The 18467-nt window shown below is 43.6% G+C and overlaps 1 protein-coding gene across 2 annotated transcripts in view; it reads left to right on the forward strand.

The window, feature by feature from the left end:
- The first annotated feature begins 2421 nt into the window (after window positions 1–2421).
- LOC132392704 (inactive phospholipase C-like protein 1) overlaps window positions 2422–18467 on the forward strand; it is a 296868-nt gene continuing 280822 nt past the window's right edge. Inside the window, exon 1 of one of the 2 annotated variants that reach the window (XM_059966960.1) lies at window positions 2422–3107. In XM_059966960.1, the coding sequence (XP_059822943.1) occupies window positions 2820–3107 (288 nt within the window). In that variant the 5' untranslated portion in view covers window positions 2422–2819. The remainder of the gene's footprint in view (window positions 3108–18467) is intronic. The other variant, XM_059966959.1, reaches the window with a different exon arrangement.

The raw sequence follows: 18467 nt of genomic DNA on the forward strand, positions 1-18467 counted from the left end.
CACTTCTGGCACCTACCACTACCTGTTTAAAGAACATACACCTTCCTACTCCACATGATTTACTGTATTTAAACTTTCCACCTTTAAATTTAAAGCGATGTCCTTTACCATTTGGCATTTCCATTCTGGGGAAAAAGACTGACCATCTGCAATATTTATCCCTCATAATTTTATAAACATTTATCAGGGTTCCTTCAGCATCCCACATTCCAGACAAGGTTATCTATGTCTTTCTAACCTTATTTAGAAGACACAATCATATAGGTATTTTTTTACAGCAGCAAGCCAAGACATTGGATCAATGAACATCCAGATTAGATTGTTCTAGTTTTAATCTGTGGGTAAAAACATGCATCTGGAAAATTGTACATGCTTTCCACAAGCCATATTAACATGCCTAAAATGCTGTAGGAACTCAGCAGGTCAGGCAGCGTCTCTGGAAGGTAATAAACAGATGATGTTTCAGGCAAGAGATCCTGTATCAGGATTGGAAAGGAAGGTACAAAAGCCAGAATGAGAAGGTGCTACCTTGTGTCCGTCATACCACATCGCCTGTGGCCTGTTGTCACGAATGGGATGGGCTCCATCAGGGCATTGGATTGCGGAGTATGAATAGGTGTGGGGTTTACCACTCAAACTGATGATCATTCTGTTCCTTTCATTTTGCGCATTCTTTCATCTGCACGGCAAACAATGCAGATTGACTCATCGGCGCCTTAGGAATGGATCCTTTTAGGTGCACATCTCGGCAAAACACGGATCTCTGAAGCTCTTCTGAGGAAAAGTGCAAACATCTTTTTAACGCAGCTGTAAGGATGTATACCACCCTGGTTTTCTGACCGTTATTTGGTCAATTTCGTGAGTTTTCGTTGGAAAAACTTTTGGCTCTAGTGCTAATGGGAACAATATCTGGGTAACCCAAATATTGTAAAGCTGAAGGTAAAGGCATCTAAGTCTAGTTACATTGCGCTGTGTCGCGGAAACAGCGCAGCTTTGCATCAACACAAAATTGTCATTTTTCTTTAATATCCTATTCATCCCTTGACCTGTGTTGGGTCAACCACTTTACACCATATCAATATGTGAATGTATTACAAAAGATGTTTATAAAGCCGGTGTTAAAGTTCTGAAGATTGCATTGGAAAACAAGTTATTAAAACATGTCCGTATTAAGCGTACCATAAAACTACGCTTCAGTTACGCGTCAATGAAGCTTTATATTAAGGACGCAATGGTTTAATATCGCGGCTAAGTCACGAGAGCGTGACAACCTGTCCATTTAAGGTAACATTCTAATGCTGTAGGTTTTAGTTGTGCAACTTCACTACTGAATTTCTTAAGTCTACTTTTTTCGGGTTGCCAGTCAGAACCGGAACAAGCTCGAATTCCAAACGAGTGACGCAGACTTAGTATAACTGGATTAGAAAAATAGTAATCAGTTTGGGGAAACACAAATTACTATTTGCAGCTAACAATCTATTAGTACATTATCACAAATGTTACATTTGCGCATTGAAAAAAAAACACGTTCATTGTGGTTTGCATAGTCTGTTTAATTATATGGTTAACTACCACCTATACAATTTCTTAGATTATTTTCACTTTTGGAGAATATTCAGGGACTCCAACGTTTCTCAACCCAGATGGGATATCGAAACACTCCTATAATTTTGAATTTCGAGACATTTTTCAATTGTTTAGGACTGAAATTTCGATGTTGAAATTGTAAATCATAATTTGACATCGTAAACCATAAATTATTTTGACGATTTATTTGAACAATAGAACGAGTTTCCCAAACAGCGAAATGTTTTGACATTTCTGAACATCTGTGTCAGAGCTAGAGGGCGATAGTGGTTTTGTCAACATCTCATGTTCAGTGCAGTAACAGTAATTTAATATGACCAAAAAATCGAATAGATTTAAAGTTATTTTGATGTATTTTGCAACAAAAAATGCACAGGACAGATGAAGCTACAAAAATGTTTGAGTGAATCATATCGTTCGTGGAAAATTAAAGAGTAACTTTTTAAATGGCTTAATAACAAAAAGGTTTGACGTTTTCTCTCAGTGAAACATGATATAAACCGTGCACGAATCACTCTCATCCCAGAAAATAAACAAAAATAGTTTGTTGAAAAATGTGAACTTAGAAAGCAGTTAGTCTCACCAAGTGCCCTTTGAATCAAAACTGTTGATTAAAGATCATTGTCCACACTATATATAGTTGAATAAATAGATCTTCACAAAATGTAAATAAAAATAAAGCAGACATTTAAAAACTGCCAACTTTTGAATTTCAGTTGCAAAGTCTGTATAATCAATATTTCTTTTCAAGAGTAATAAGCCTCCTCCTTCGCGACTCTTAGGAACTCTTGCCGACTCCGGAGGTTAATTGGTTACGAGACGGAGCTTGGGGATGCTGACTGGTGGGAGGTGACGTCAATCACAAAGAGCAGATGGATTTTTCAAGCTCGCGTTCACGCTAACACGGGAAACGAAAAGGAAGAACAGAAGCGGGTGGAGTACTGTCAGTTCTCAGCAGCGGAGCGGCCAATCAGCAAACTTCATCTATTTAACAATTGCAATTAAAACTATGCATCTATAAATTATTTGCCGATTTAATTTGGCATCACACCAGCTCATGGACACAGACTCCTTTTAAAGTAGTAAGTTGCGAAGAGTGTTGTATTTCAGTTGTGTTTTGACAGCTGGAGGTATGGAAGTCTCGCCTATCAACATCACTGCTGCAAGACTTGGTTGAGAGTATAAAAATTACCTGCAAGTATTATCTCTATTTCTTATAATTTACGGACAAAATGGCGGAAAGTCGGAAGGAGAGTGGACTTATTATACCCGAGGTACTCGGGGAACCCGAAGCAGTTGGAAATTCCCACAAAGGTTGGGGGACTGCCGAAGAAGGCGTCTTGGAAAATGTTGGTGTAGTGACAAGTGGGAAGGATAGCAGGAGGAGAAGGGCACTTTCAGCGGCTGGAGATCGTTTCAGTCCTGGGGGATCACCGACTTTCGGAGCAGCAGCAGCAGATGTTGAAGCTTCCCTTATCGAGGCTGCCAAAACTACACCTCGTAGGAGCAGCATCATTAAGGTATGTCATTACCATACTATCTGTCTTCCTATAAAGACATTTGCACCTCTTTCAACAATTAATATAAAGTATTTGAAAATTAACTCGATGTCCATTGTTAACCGAAGCTGAAGATGCAAACGATATACAAATACATTTTTCCCTAATGCACTTCGAAGCAGTTTCAGATCAATGAAATATTTGGTTGAAAGCACCTACCGATTGTATCTGAGCGGTGGGGCAAGTAACTCCTCTGGTACTGCTGGAAATAATCGCTTTCCCATTGACTGGGAAAAGTGAGTAACTGCAATTTTATCGTGAACAGTCTTTAAAGTGCTTTGCTCAGATGCCATGTCAGAGGTTTGAAACATTGAACCTTTTTGATGACATAACATGGAACAATAGTGAAATGACACTAGATTATCCCTACATATTTGCTATATTAAAAGGGAAGCTTCCCTTGTAACATAGCAAATATGTAGGGATAATCTAGTGTGTCTGCACAAATGCAACTATTCAATATAGCAATTAAAGTCCGAGTTACTTCCTGATTAACAGGAGTACGTTTTTTTCTTCCTGGGTACCCAGTTTGTCTGTTCATGTAAGTTATAAAAGTGAAAAGCTTAACTAGACGCCATACAAGTCATTCTGAAGTTCTTGGATTTGCACTCTTAATTAAAAGATTTCACTTTGATCGACAGAATTGCTATGATACTAACATTTTCTTATTTATATTTCATAACTTGTGTCTCTTTGTCTTATTATTTTGGTATATTAAAATATATTTAATTGATTTGTGTACCAACAATATTTAAAATTTGCTTTTATGTTTGAAATGCCCTGGTATTCTTCTTGGTTGTGTGATTCTCTACTACTTGAAACTGGTTTTAGTCTTTCTTTTCTGGGATATAATGTTAAAATTACTAGATTAACTTTATAATAATGTGCTTTCACAACTTTAAAATATCCTTCAGAGAGAGATAGAGTGTCCTTCAGAGTGTTAGAGAGAGGTTGATTAAATGAGTGGTGAATTGGAATATAATGTGGAAGAAAGAGCAAACAATGCAATTTAAATGGATAATAACCTGAAATCTACCATACAAAGGAATTTTGGGATCCTAGTAGACAGAAAAACACTGAAAGCTAGCAGGCAAATAGAATCTTAGGCCCTGTTTCTGTTGTTGGAATTTTAAAGTGCAGAAGGCTAATTGCAGCTGTACAAAGCACTAGTGAGACCACACTATAGGGTGCTGCATCCAACCCCCCCCCCCCCCCCCCCCACTTCCCCACCATTATTGAAAGCTTGGATCTGCAGACAGCTGTGATAAGTCACTGTAACAATGTCCTGGTGCTGACGTGATTGATTGCAAAGTTCAAAGTAAATTTTATTATCAATGTACATATACAGATGTCCCTCCCCCTTTACAAAGGTAGAGCATTCCTATGAAACCTTTCTTAAGCCGAAATGTCATAAAGCGAAGAACCATTAATTTATATGGGAAAAACTTTCGTAAAAGCGAAAATCCTCTTTGTAATGTGAAAATAGGTTACTAATGTAGGGCTTTTGTGAAAGCGAAGTGGTGTAAAGCGAACATTCGTTAAGTGGGGTACACCTGTATTCACTATATGCATCTGTGAGATTCATTTTCTTCTGGGTATACTTAACAAATCTATAGAACAGTAACTGTAACAAGGCAATTAGAATGCAGAAGACAAGAAACTGTGGAAATGCAAATACAAATTAAATGGCAATAAATAACGACAACATGAGATAATCAGTTAAAGAGTCTGAAAGTGAGATCATTTATTGTGGGAACACTTCAATGATGGGACAAGTGATGTTGAGTATAGTTATTTCCTTTTATTCAAGAGCCTGATGGTCGAGAGGTAGTAACTATTCTTGAATCTGGTGGTGTTAGTCCTGAGGCTTTTGTACTTTCTACCTGTTGGCAGTAGCAAGAAGAGAGCATGACGTGGGTGGTGGGGATCCCTGATGATGTATGCTGTTTTCCTACAAAGACATTTCAGGTAGACGTGCTCAATGATTGGGAAGGCTTTACCCATGATATGCTAGGCCAAATCCATGACTTTTGTAGGATTTTCCATTTAAAAGCATTGGTGTTTCCATACTAGGTTGTGACGTAGCCAGTCAATATACTCTCCACTACACATCTATAGAAGTTTATCAAAGTATTAGATGTCATGTCTAATCTCCGCAAACTCCTAAAGAAGTTGAGGTGCTGCATGTTTTCTTCGCAATTGTACTTGTGTGCTGGGTCCAGGACAGGTCCTCTGAAATAGTAACACCCAGGAATATAAAGTTGCAAACTCTCACCATCTCTGATCCTCTGATGATGACTGGCTTATGGACTTCAGGTTTTCCTCTCCTGAAGTTTATTATCAGTTTCTTGCTCTGGCAGGCGTTGAGTGAGAGATTGTTATGACACCACTCAACCAAATTTTCAATCTCCCTCCTATATGCTGATTCATCATCACCTTTAATTCAGCCCATGACAGTGGTGCCATCATCCAATTTGAATATGGCTTTGGATCTGTGCTTAGGGACACAGCCATAGGTATAAAGTGAGTAGAACAGGGGGCTAAGTCACAGCCTTGTGGTGCACCTGTGCTGATGGAGATCATGGAGGAGATGTTGCCTATTTCATATATCATTAATTACTACTGTAGAGTCTGATCTTGGAAAATGTGAGGTAATGCATTTTGGGAGGACAGATAAATTAAGGATATTGCACAGTGAACAGGAGAATCCTAAGAAGTACTAAGAAACAGAGGGACTGTGATGCACATGTCCCCAGGATCCCAGAAGGTAGATAAGGTGGCTAAGAAGAGATATGGGACACCTGCCTATTTTAACCAAGACAGAGAATATAAAGGTAAGGTGGTTGTTAATTATTTGTTGGACCACACTTGGAGTTCTGTGCAATTTGCTTTACCACAGTAAAGAAAAAACTAATTGCACTGAAGAGGTTTCAGAGGAGATTTATCAGGATGTTGTTAGGGACAGAGCATCTCAGGTGATCAAAGTCAGGAAAAGTTGGGTTTGAATTCATTGGAAGAAAGAAAGCTGCAGGGAATACCTAACTGAGATGTATAAAGTTATAAGGGGCATGGATAAGATGGGTAGATTGAAAGCTTTCCCTTTGGTAGATGTATCTTTTTCAACAAGGCATAGGTTTAAAATAAGGGTAGGGATTTAGAAGCCAGTTAATGATTTTTTAAAATTCAAACTGTTTAAAATCTATAAAGCTGCATTGCCTGTGGGTGGGATAGAGGCAGGTAGTGTAATAATATTTTAAAATATTTAGATGAATGCTTGAAACACCATGGTATAGTGCTGGAAACTGGTTCAGTAAACATGGGCACTTTGATAGCTTGCATGGGGACTCAATGAGCTGAAGTGTCTGTTACCTTATCGTATGAACCTACTACCTTTTAATATTGCAAAGGAGACAGGAGATGTTAGAACAAGTGTGTAAAAGCTTAATCATAGAGACAGATTTTAAGGAACATTTTAAAAGAGAAGTATGTTGAGACTCGGAGTGATGGAGATAGAATTCAACAGCATATTTTTTAGATGACTAAAGGTATGTTATCAGTGATATGATGACAGAGTTGAGTGATGTAGATCTCAGATTCTTTTTAGGAGGGGGAAAAGAAGCTGATTCCTCAAGTCCTGCTCCTGACAAAATGCTTTAAGTATATATAGCCGATACACAGAGAAGAATCTGAGGAGATTATTGAAAACAGGGATCCTGAAGCCAATAGTGTTCCCATTGCAGTTCTAAAACTTGCTGAACTTCTGGCAAAATATTATAGTCACAGCTCTCAAACTAGGGAAATGAGATTATCCCAAATTACTTTAGAGATGTTGCAAAAATTACCATAAGCGAGAAAGGATAAATCTAATTGTGTTAATTACAAAGGGGTGTGCCACAAAGGGAAAGTAATCACAATAGTCCACCTCAGTCAGCTTCTCCCAGTTGCTGAAAAGCTATTCCCCAAGTAATTGGGAGGATTCCACCCATTAAAATGTATAACATACAGAAAGTGATCAACGCTGCATGTTAACTTCAAAAAAGTCAAAAGAACCAATCCCAGTACAGGTCAGGGTCAAACAAAGCTGCAGCATTGTTTTTACTCTCTGCTCAGTCTTTCTTGATGCAATATTGTACTTTTTTTTAACTGGAGTAAGGGTAGCAGCATATGGTGCTCCTGTCTTAGTACTGATCCCCGAAACTTGAAACATATGGATGTGAAGTGTTATCTATTCTATCTGCCATCGTCCTTGTGCGTCTCTCACACACACACACACACACACACACACACTCCCCCTCCCCCTCCCCTCCTCCTCCTCCACCATCAAATTCTAAATTTGTGTATATTTACAAAATACAATTAAGTTGGTCAGTAAAACTACTGAAAATCTTTTCTTTGTACTTTTGCCAGTTAAATAAAGGTTCACATGAATTAACATGATTTTTGTTTTTATTGCATTTTGGAAAATATCCCAACTTTTCTGGAAATGGGGTTTGTAAATGGGGATTCATCACTCTCAGTGGGGGGGGGGGGGGTAGATGGAGAGGGAGAGAGAGATGGAAGCTACCAGGAGTTCACACTTGACATGAATATAAGTATGGAGGTATTATTGTGTTTTCTGGTAGATGCCTTATTGTAAATACTGACAGTTTTCTTTCACTTTTTTCCTCTAATTTTTGTAAGCTTAAATTTTGACGAACCTAATAAACACCCTTGCACTAAAGTGCTAAATGACACCAGCCATTTTTCTTTCCTTTGACCATAACCCACATTTTAACATAGTGGTATAATTCCACCAATGCAAACGTCAAGCTGGCACTGGCAATTTGAGCACCATGATCAACAATCAAGGCAGCGCACCTTGATGCCATACTGATCATTACAGTGGGCTTCAACCAGATTATCTCGAAGAAGTCTCTGACATACTACCACCAACATGTCACCTGTGTAACCAGAAGAGCCAACTCATTTGATCATTGTTACACCACCAACAGGAATCTGATATGAGAGGGTAGAAGACCATGGGGGGTGGGAAGGGAAGGGGGAGGAGCACCAGAGGAAAGGTAAGGAGAGAAGGTGAAAGAGGAGTGGGTAGTAATTACCAGAAATTCAAGAAATTGATGTTCATGCTATCACATTGGAGGCTACACAGATGGACTATAAGGTGTTGCTCCTCCAACCTGAGTGTGGTCTCATCACGACAGTAGAGGAAGTTATGGTCTGACATGTCAGAATGGGAAGTAGAATTGAAGTACATGGCCACTGGGCAATCCCGCTTTTTCTGGAGGATGGAGTATAGGTGTTCAGCAAAGCAGTCTCCATCTACATCGGATCCTGTCAATATACAGTAGGTCAGTCCAGGAGTGTCGGTTTCAGGTGATGACCCCCAACAGACTCACAGGTGAAGTGCTGCCTCACCTGGAAGGACTGTTTGATGCCCTGAATGGCAGTGAGGTAGGAAGTGTAGGGGCAGGTATGGCACTTCTTCTGCTTGTAGGGATAAGTACCAGAGGGAAGATTAGTGGGAATGGATGAATGGACAACGAGTTGTGTAGGGAGCAATTCCTGTGAAAGGTGGAGGGGAAGGAAAGATGGGCTTGGTGGTGGGATCCCATTGGAGATCGTAGAAGTTTCAGGGAATTATGTGCTGGATGCAGAAGCTACTGGGGAGGTAGATGTGGACAAGAGGAACCTTATCTCTGGTGGAAGGATAGGATGAGGGCAGACATGCATGAAATGGAAGAGATGTGGGTGTGGTGAACTATGTGCCTGTCTGGACACGCCCCCTTCTGACTGCTCCTGTGGCTCCTCCCACAGGCCCCTGTATAAAGGCGATCGAGGTCTGATCCTCTGCCTCATTCTCCAGGATGTAATATGATGGTCACTCACTGCTGGTTCCTTCTTCAGTCAATAAAAGCCGATATCTCGCCTTACGTCTCAGAGTGAGTTATTGATGGTGCATCAATTTTATTGACTGAGAGTTTTAAAACATGGAAACCGTTTTACGTCCGGAAAGGTTGGATTTGGACCCTCAAGACCCTGAAGCAGCTCTTGCTTTTGAACACTGGCTTGCTTGCTTCCAATCATACTTGGCGGAGCTTCGTGCAACTGACCCTGCCGTTATGTACAGAATTCTCCTCTCGAGGGTCACCCCAAAAGTTTATTCCATTATCCGGGACCTGCCGACCTACGAAGGGGCACTGGACGCCCTCAAAAGACAGTACCTGCGGCCGGTGAACACCGTCTACGCAAGACATCGTTTAGCTACCCGGCGACAGCGGCCTGGAGAATCGAGCGCCGAGTTTCTCTGAGCACTACAGACACTCGTCCGAGCTTGTGACTGCAAGACACTCACAGCAGAACAACATGCGGAGCTGCTAGTGCGAGACGCCTTTGTGACGGGACTGAGGTCAGTGTACATGTGCCAGCGGCTGCTGGAAAATGCCGACCTTACCTTACGCTCGGCGATCGAGATGGCCGACGTGCTGGAAGCTGCGCTGCACTACACCGACGCTGTCCAGTCGCGCGATTCCCCCCTGGTTCCGTGGACGCCTCAGACCCCGCCACCGCCGGCTCCCGCGAGCGAAATCGCCGCTGCCAGTCGCAATTCCACGAGCTCCCCGAACCCGACCACGGCGGTGGCCCGTCAGAAGCCTGTGCTTTGTTATTTCTGTGGACTTAAAAGGCACTCCCGACAACGCTGTCCAGCGCGAGAAGCGACCTGCTCCAGTTGCGGAAAGCGGGGCCATTTCGCCAAGGTCTGTAAGTCGAAACTGTGAGCGGAGTGCAGCGCTGCAGGGGAGACGTGGGGGCCACCATCTGGCATGCCCGGATGTGGGCGGCCATCTTTGTCGGCGTCAGCATGCCTCTGATGCTTACTGGGTACCCTGACGGCTCAACTCTGGTCACTGTGACCCTCGACCAAAGCGCCACACACCAGCTTGCAAGGTCCATGATGGACATCCGGGTGGAGGGGCGCAGGACTAGATGCCTGTTTGACACGGGCAGCACTAAGAGTTTCATTCACCCGGACACAGTGCAACGCTGCGGACTCGCAACATGGCCAGTAAGTCAGAAGATTCATTTGGTTTCTGGGTCCCATTCCACAGACATCTGGGTGGGTTGTGTAGCAACATTGGTGGTGCAAGGCACAGAATATCGGAACTTTGTGCTACTGGTCATGCCTAATCTGTGCGCCCCTGTGCTATTGGGGCTGGACTTCCAGAGCCATCTCGAAAGTGTGACTATGGTATATGACGGGCCCCTCCCACCACTCACTGTCCGGAATCCTCAGTTCTGTGGGACTTCATCACTACTGACCACACACACACACAGCAACACACACATCCCATCCAACACGACAGCTGCGCTACCGACACCACTTGCAGTCTCTCCACTCTCGAGGTCCCTCCCCCGCCGCTGTTCGCCAACCTGACCCCGACTGTAAACCGGTGGCGACTAAAAGCAGGAGGCACAGTGCGGGGTACAGGGCCTTCATTCAGTCAGAGGTGCAGTGGCTGCTCAGGGAGGGGATCATTGAGCCAAGCACAAGCCCTTGGAGGGCCCAGGTGGTCGGATGGTGGCCCCACCCCCCCCCTCACGAACTCCTATTCTCTTTTCCAAGGAAGTCTGTCACTGGGACCACTCTACCAGTTTGGCTGATGTCCCCGGGGCCAGTGCTGCTCCGGAAACATGTGAGGAGCAATAAATACTCCCCGCTGGTCGAGAGGGTTCACCTTCTGCATGCGAACCCCCAATATGCTTACGTGGTCTTACCTGATGGGCGGGAAGACACGGTCTCCATCCGCGACCTGGCGCCCGCAGGTGCAGCAGACCACTACCCTGAACACTCTCCGGTAACTATGAACCCTGTACCCGAGGTGACACCGCGCTCACCAGGCCCTACATAGACTCCTCATGACACTTATATACCAGGTGCCTCGCACATGCATGAGCTGGAACCAGCACAACCTCCGTCTCCTGTGCAATCACCAATGTTGCCAGCATCGGCGCAATCACAGCCTGTGCTACGTAGATCGCAGCGACAGATTCGACCACCTGATAGACTTGACCTGTAAGAAACTTTGCCACATGGGGACTCTTTCAAACAAAGGGGGGGTGAATGTGGTGAACTATGTGCCTGTCTGGACACGCCCCCTTCTGACTGCTCCTGTGGCTCCTCCCACAGGCCCCTGTATAAAGGCGATCGAGGTCTGATCCTCTGCCTCATTCTCCAGGATGTAATATGATGGTCACTCACTGCTGGTTCCTCCTTCAGTCAATAAAAGCTGATATCTCGCCTTATGTCTCAGAGTGAGTTATTGATGGTGCATCAGTGGGTGAGGGCAGTGTTGATGGTGGATGAAGGACAGCCCCTTTCTTTGAAGAAGGAGGACATCTGATTAGTTCTGGAATGAAAAGCCTTATCCTGAAAGTACATGCAGAGGAGATGGAGGAACTGAGGGAAGGGGATGGCATTTTTACAAGTGACAGGGTGGGTAGAGGTATAGTCCAGGTAGCTGTAGGAATCAGTGGGTTTATAAAATACATCAGTAGATAAACTGTCTCCTAAGGTAGAGACAGAGAGATTGAGAAAGAGGACCTTTGTTTTGGAGGAGGTGGGAGAAGCTGAAGAAGAAATAATATTGAGTGTGAAAACCAGTTCTGCCAGATGGAAGAGAGTGGTGTTGGAGGGGAACAGTTTGGGTCTGTTATCTAGAAAGAAGCAGAGAGCTTTAAGGCCCTCCTGATAGATGATCACAGGGTCCAGTGACCTTGTGATTTCTGTCTTGGAAGCCGACGTGAGAACATTCTTCAAGAGGGTAAACCCTTTCAAGGCTTCAGGCTTACAAGGATTTACCCCTTACCTTTGAGCCTCTATTATGTTAACTAGATTTTCACATGCTTTGTCTTTCTTCAAATCTATATTAAAAAAAATCTGGAGCCTCAAGACTGTTACTCCCGGGTTCAGGAACAGTTCTTTCCTTTCAACCATTGGGCTGTCCTTAACCAGAGGGGATAACTTCACTCAACTTTACTTACTCCAACACTGAACTGAACACAATCTATGGACTCACTTTCAAGGACTCTTCATCTCATGTTTTCTATTCATTGCTCATTTATTATTAATATTCTTTTTCTTTTTGTATTTGCACATTTTGTTCTTTTGCAGATTAGTTGTTTGTTCAGCTTGTGTGCAGACTTTCATTGATTTTATTGTGTTTCTTTCTATTGACTGTGAATGCCCAAAAGAAGATGAATCTCAGGGTTGTATATAGTGACATATATGTACTTTGATAATAAATTTACTTTGTACTCTTTTCCACATCCCTTGGGTATCACATACACTGTGTCTGCCATCTTCAGATAACATCACAGCATGGTTCCTTCAGAAGCAATTTTTGTGCCTGTAATTTCTGCCACTCAGCCAATGCATAGGTTAGCTTCACTTTCCAAATTCCTTTTAATTTGTTCATCAATCTGACTTGAAAATATATTGTCCTTGACTTTTGTTGGATATGTACCTTAGAATTCACCACCTAACAGCTCAGTGATTAGAATAATTCGAGGAAACAGGTTATTACATATTCAAGGATGGAATGATGTCTGATTATTTTCTTTCTGGTACATATGATTTTTTAAGTCAGGTTTGTGTAATGAAGGTAACTGCAGGGTACAAAAGGAAAATCTTGAGTATTAACCAGGAAATTTGATAGATGTTTAATAGAAGAGATTATGTTGAATTGCTACATTTTAGACTGAATTTTCCTCCACTTTTATGTGTTAATAATGAATAAACTTTCATCTTTCATAAACAGTGGTATGGACAGGAAAGTATTATCTTGAATAATTAACAGTATTGCAGTAACATTTATTGTTTTAAAGGTACCCTTGGTTTAATCAAACAATCTTTGAGTGAAAAAATAATATCTAATTTCTCATGTCCTTTTTCTTGGTAAGCACAATAGTTATTTGAAAAATGATACTGATAAAATTCTTTGGATTATGAAGTTATGTATTTGAAATCTCTTGCACAAATGTGCTGAGAATTGAGTGCCTTCGGAATCAATAAGAATCCTATTGTGTTGGCTCTTATCAGCATGGTATTTCATTTACTTTGGCCTGTTATATTTGAAATTTAGAAGCAGGAACTAGACACAGTATGAATACAAGTCCGTCATTATTGAACCTAGCTGAGTTCCTGATTTAAATGTATTTAATATTAGATCTATAACTTAACTGATTACTGTAGTTCCTGATCCTCAAAAGTTCTAAAGAAGGGTGCTTTTAAACCTTTAATCCCAAATGCTAAAAAGCAGCTGGGAGTCTGGTAGAGCACTGACTAACAGGACAGTGAAAATTTAAGTGAAACTGTGGCAAAAGAGTTTTATGTTTGTGTAAATTGGAACTGAAATTGGTTTATTATTATCTTAATTTCCACAGCTTTATTCTTAAATGGTGTATTGTTCTAAATACTACAACAACACAATATTCTCATTGTATATATTCTATCAAACCTGCTGATCCTGCCCCAAGTTGCTTCAGTGATATCGTACCTCCTGAACTCCAAAGAAAGGAGACAAGTCCTCCTGTTCCATTTTGCTAAGTGAGTCTAGTAGTGTTAGCTGATGAGACCTACATGAAGAGAGGAACTCTTTGTGATGGGGGTTAGGTGGACGGCCTGGAGTCTAAATGAGGCAACAATAACATGGCTAGATGAAAGAGATAGTTGAGCTATCTTGCAGCAATGATATAACCTAGGAAGAGGTATCACAATCTCAGCAGAAATGAGATGATTAAGCATCTCATGCCTAATGCCTGACATGTATTGCCTTTAGCTACAATCTTTACATGCTTCACTGTACCTCTCCAGTCATTGATAGCCAGGCAATAACTTCTCCTCCCTCCTAACTCCACACTCACCAATTGCTAAATATACACACAGTTCTAAAATAAGCTGTAGAAGAGGAGAAAAAGAAGTTTCAACTTCAATTTGCTCCTGGAAATCTGCATTTGGTACCTTATCATAAGTGCAATTCATGCCGGTAAATATCCACCTGAATTTTTGGAGTGATGTAGAATGTAAAAAATTCATTTTCAATTGAATAAACAGCAATACCTGATTGAAGCTCTAATGGTAGTATTGTTATGTGCAACATTAAGGGTCTTTAATAAGGGCAATCTTAATATTTTCCATTTTAGTAAAAGGGATATCCATAAAATGGTTTAGTGACTCCTTAATTTGAAAGCTAATTTCAATTTAAAAGGAACATTTTAAATTTTGAACACTGAATTTAGGTTGTGATGTTCATTTTGTAATCTGTAAAAATGCTTATCTATGGCCACTTACCAGATAAGCTTGTGTTTTAAATTTATTTTTATTGTCAGAAAGACGAGAACATCCACTCTAACTAGACCTTTCACTATTCTTCAAAACTCCAGCGAGTACAGCTCCAGAGCCATCAAATGCTCTTCATGTATTAACTGTTTCAGAATCAGGTTTAATATCACTGACATATATGTGAAATTTGTTATTTTGTGGCAGCTGTACAGCGCTATGCTTAAAAAAACCCTATAAATTACAATAAGAAATGTACAGTATATAGAAATTAAGTTAAATAAGTGGTGTAAAAAGGAGCAAGAAAAAAGTAGTGAGGTAGTGTACTGGGTTCATTGTCAACTTCCATTACTGCTCACTATTCTAAACCAACAGATTTGTCAGGCATGATTTCCTCTTAAGGAAACCATACTGTCATTGGCCTATTTTATCACGTGCCTCTGAGTACACTGAAAACTCGTCCTTCATAAGGATTGCAACATCTTCCCAACCGCTGAAGTCAGGCTAACTGGCTTAAAATTTCCTTTCTTCTGCCTCCCTCTCTTCTTGAGGAGTGGAGTGACATTTGTAATTTTTCAGTCCTCCAGAAACATTCCAAAATCTAATGATTCCTGAAAGAACATTACTAATGCCTCTGCAATCTTTTCAGCTACCTCTTTCAAAACCCTGGAGTGTAGTCATCCGGTCCAGGTGACTTATCCACTTCCAGACCTTTTAGCTTCCCAAGCACCTTCCCCTCAGTAATAGCAACTACACTCATTCTTGCATTTCTGACATACTGCAAGTGTCTTTCACAATGAAGACAGTTGCAAAATACTTATGAAGTTTGTCTACCTGATGCACCATCAATAACTCTCTGAGACGTGAGGCGAGATATAGGCTTTATTGACTGGAAGAACGAACAAGCAGCAATTGACCACCACACTACATCCTGGAGACTGAGGGCAGGGTTCAGGCCCCAATTGCCCTTATACCAGGGTCTGTGGGAGGAGCCACAGGAGCAGTCAGCGGGGGGGGGGGGGGGCGTGTTCAGATAGGTATATGTAGTTCACCACATTCACCCCCCCCCTTTGTTTTAAAAGAGAGTCCCCATGGGGCGAAGTTTCTTACAAGTATATTTACAAGTTAAGTGTATCAGGTGGTCGAATCTGTCGCTGCGATCTACGTAGCACCGGCTGTGATTGCACAGGTGCCAGTGGTGATTGCACCAGAGACGGTGGTTGTGCTGGTTCCGGCCTAACTGGAGGTGTCAGCACAGGTGCCGGTGGTGATTGCACCAGAGACGGTGGTTGTGCTGGTTCCGGCCTAACTGGAGGTGTCAGTCCACTAGGCATCAGTGATCCCTCATGCGTGTGCGAGGCACCTGGTATATGCGCATGCGAGACGCCCAGTATAGGAGTGTTTTGAGGAGTCTGTGTAGGGCTCGGTGTGCGCGGTGTCACCTCGGGTACAGGGTTCATAGTTACCGTGGAGTGTTCGGGGTAGTGGCCTGCTGCTCCTGCGGGCGCCAAGTCACAGACGGAGACCGTGTCCTCCCGCCCATCAGGTAAGACCACGTAGGCATACTGGGATCTCGCATGCAGAGGGTGAACCCTCTCGACCAGCGGGGAGTATTTATTGCTCCTCACATGTTTCCGGAGCAGCACTGGCCCTGGGGATGTCAGCCAAGCTGGTAGGGTGGTCCCAGTGGCAGACTTCCTGGGAAAAGAGAATAGGCGCTTGTGAGGGGTAGCATTGGTGGACGTATATAACAGGGAGTGGATAGAGTGGAGTGCCTCGGGGAGGACCTCCTGCCATTGAGAGACCGGCAACCCTTTTGACTTAAGGGCTAAAAGTGTGGTTTTCCACACTGTGGCATTCTCCCTCTCCACCTGTCCATTTCCCCAGGGATTATAGCTCGTGGTCCTACTAGTAGCAATGCCCCTAGCCAGCAGGTACTGGCGCAGCTCGTCAGTCATAAAGGAGGACCCTCTATCACTGTGGATATAGCAGGGATATCCGAACAGAGTGAAGAACTGGTGCAGGGCTTTTATGACGGACGTGGCAGTGGTGTCGGGGCAGGGGATGGCAAAGGGGAACTGCGAGTACTCATCGATAATGTTGAGAAAGTAAACATTGCGGTCGGTGGAGGGAAGGGGGCCCTTAAAGTCAACACTCAGTCGCTCAAAGGGGCGGGTGGCCATGATAAGTTGTGTTTTTTCAGGACGGTAGAAGTGCGGTTTGCACTCAGCCCAGACTTGGCAGTCCTTGGTCATCGTCCTGATGTCCTCAAGGGAATACGGCAGGTTCCGGGCTTTCACGTAATGTTAAAATTGGGTGACCCCCGGATGGCAAAGATCTGCATGGATGGCATATAGCTGGTTGAGCTGTGCGCTGGCACACGCTCCCCGGGATAGAGCATCAGGGGGCTCATTGAGCCTTCCAGGCCGGTACAGGATATCATAGTTGCAAGTGGAGAGTTCTATTCTCCACTGCAAAATTTTATCATTTTTGATTTTGCCCCGCTGTTGATTGCTGAACATGAACACAACTGAGCACTGGTCGGTTAGCAAGGTGAACCTTTTGCCGTCGAGATAGTGCCTCCAGTGCCTAATAGCTTCCACTATGGCCCGGGCTTCTTTCTCCACCACGGAGTGCCAAATTTCAGGGCCTTGAAGGGTACGAGAAAAGAATGCTACTGGCCTGCCTGCCTGATTGAGGGGAGCAGCCAGCACGAAATCGGAGGCGTCACTCTCTACTTGGAAGGGAATGGTCTCGACCACCGCATGCATCGTTGCTTTGGCAATGTCCCCTTTAATGCAGCTGAAGGCCACATGGGCCTCGGCAGAGAGGGGAAATGTGGTAGACTTGACCAGGGGGTGGGCCTTGTCTGCGTAATGGGGGATCCATTGAGCGTAATAGGAAAAGAAGCCCAGGCACCGTCTGAGGGCTTTGAGGGTGGTGGGAAGAGGGAGTTCTAACAGGGGGCGCATTCAGTCGGGATCAGGGCCAATGACCCCGTTCTCCACGACATACCCAATGATAGCAAGTCGGGTGGTTCCGAACACAGACTTGTCCCTGTTATAAGTAAGGTTCAGGGCTTTGGCCACTTGGAAAAATCGTTGGAGGTTGGTATTGTGATATGACCGGTCGTGACCACAGATGGTGATGTTATCCATATAGGGAAATGTGGCCTTCAGTTGGCACTGGTCCACCATCCGATCCAATTCCCTCTGGAAGACAGAGACACCATTTGTGACACCGAAGAAGACGCGCAGGAAGTTATAGAGCCTGCTGCCCGCCTTGAAGGCGGTGTAGGGGTGGTCCTCTGGGCGGATGGGGAGCTGGTGATAAGCGGATTTCAGAACTATTGTTGATTACACCTTGTACTGAGCTATCTGGTTGACCAGATCCGCGATGCGGGGTAGGGGGTATGCGTCAAGCTGCATGAACCTATTGATGGTCTGGTTAAAGTCTACAACCATCCTACATTCCTGCCCGGTCCGAACAACCTGGGGCCTCCAAGGACTTGTGCTTGGCTCAATGATCCCCTCCCTGAGCAGCCGCTGCACCTCTGACTGAATGAAGGCCCTGTCCCCCACGCTGTATCTCCTGCTTTTAGTTGCCACAGGTTTACAGTCGGGGGTCAGGTTGGCGAACAGCAGTGGGAGAGGGATCTTGAGGGTGGAGAGGCTGCAAGTGGTGTCAGTAGCGCAGTTGTCGGCATAGTGCTGGGTGGGATGTGTGGTTCGGTGTGTGTGTGTGGTCAGTAGCGGGGTATATGACGAAGTCCCACAAAACTGAGGATTTCTGACAGTGAGTGGTGGGAGGGGCCCGTCATATGCCATAGTCACATTTTTGAGGTGGCTCTGGAAGTCCAGCTCCAATAGCACAGGCGCACAGTTGAGGCATGACCAGTAGCTCAAAGTTCCGATATTCTGTGCCCTGCACCACCAATGTCGCTGCACAACCCACCAGGATGTCTGTGGAATGCGACCCAGAAGCCA

This window comes from Hypanus sabinus, chromosome 4, assembly GCF_030144855.1.
Source record: "Hypanus sabinus isolate sHypSab1 chromosome 4, sHypSab1.hap1, whole genome shotgun sequence".
NCBI lineage: Eukaryota > Metazoa > Chordata > Chondrichthyes > Myliobatiformes > Dasyatidae > Hypanus > Hypanus sabinus.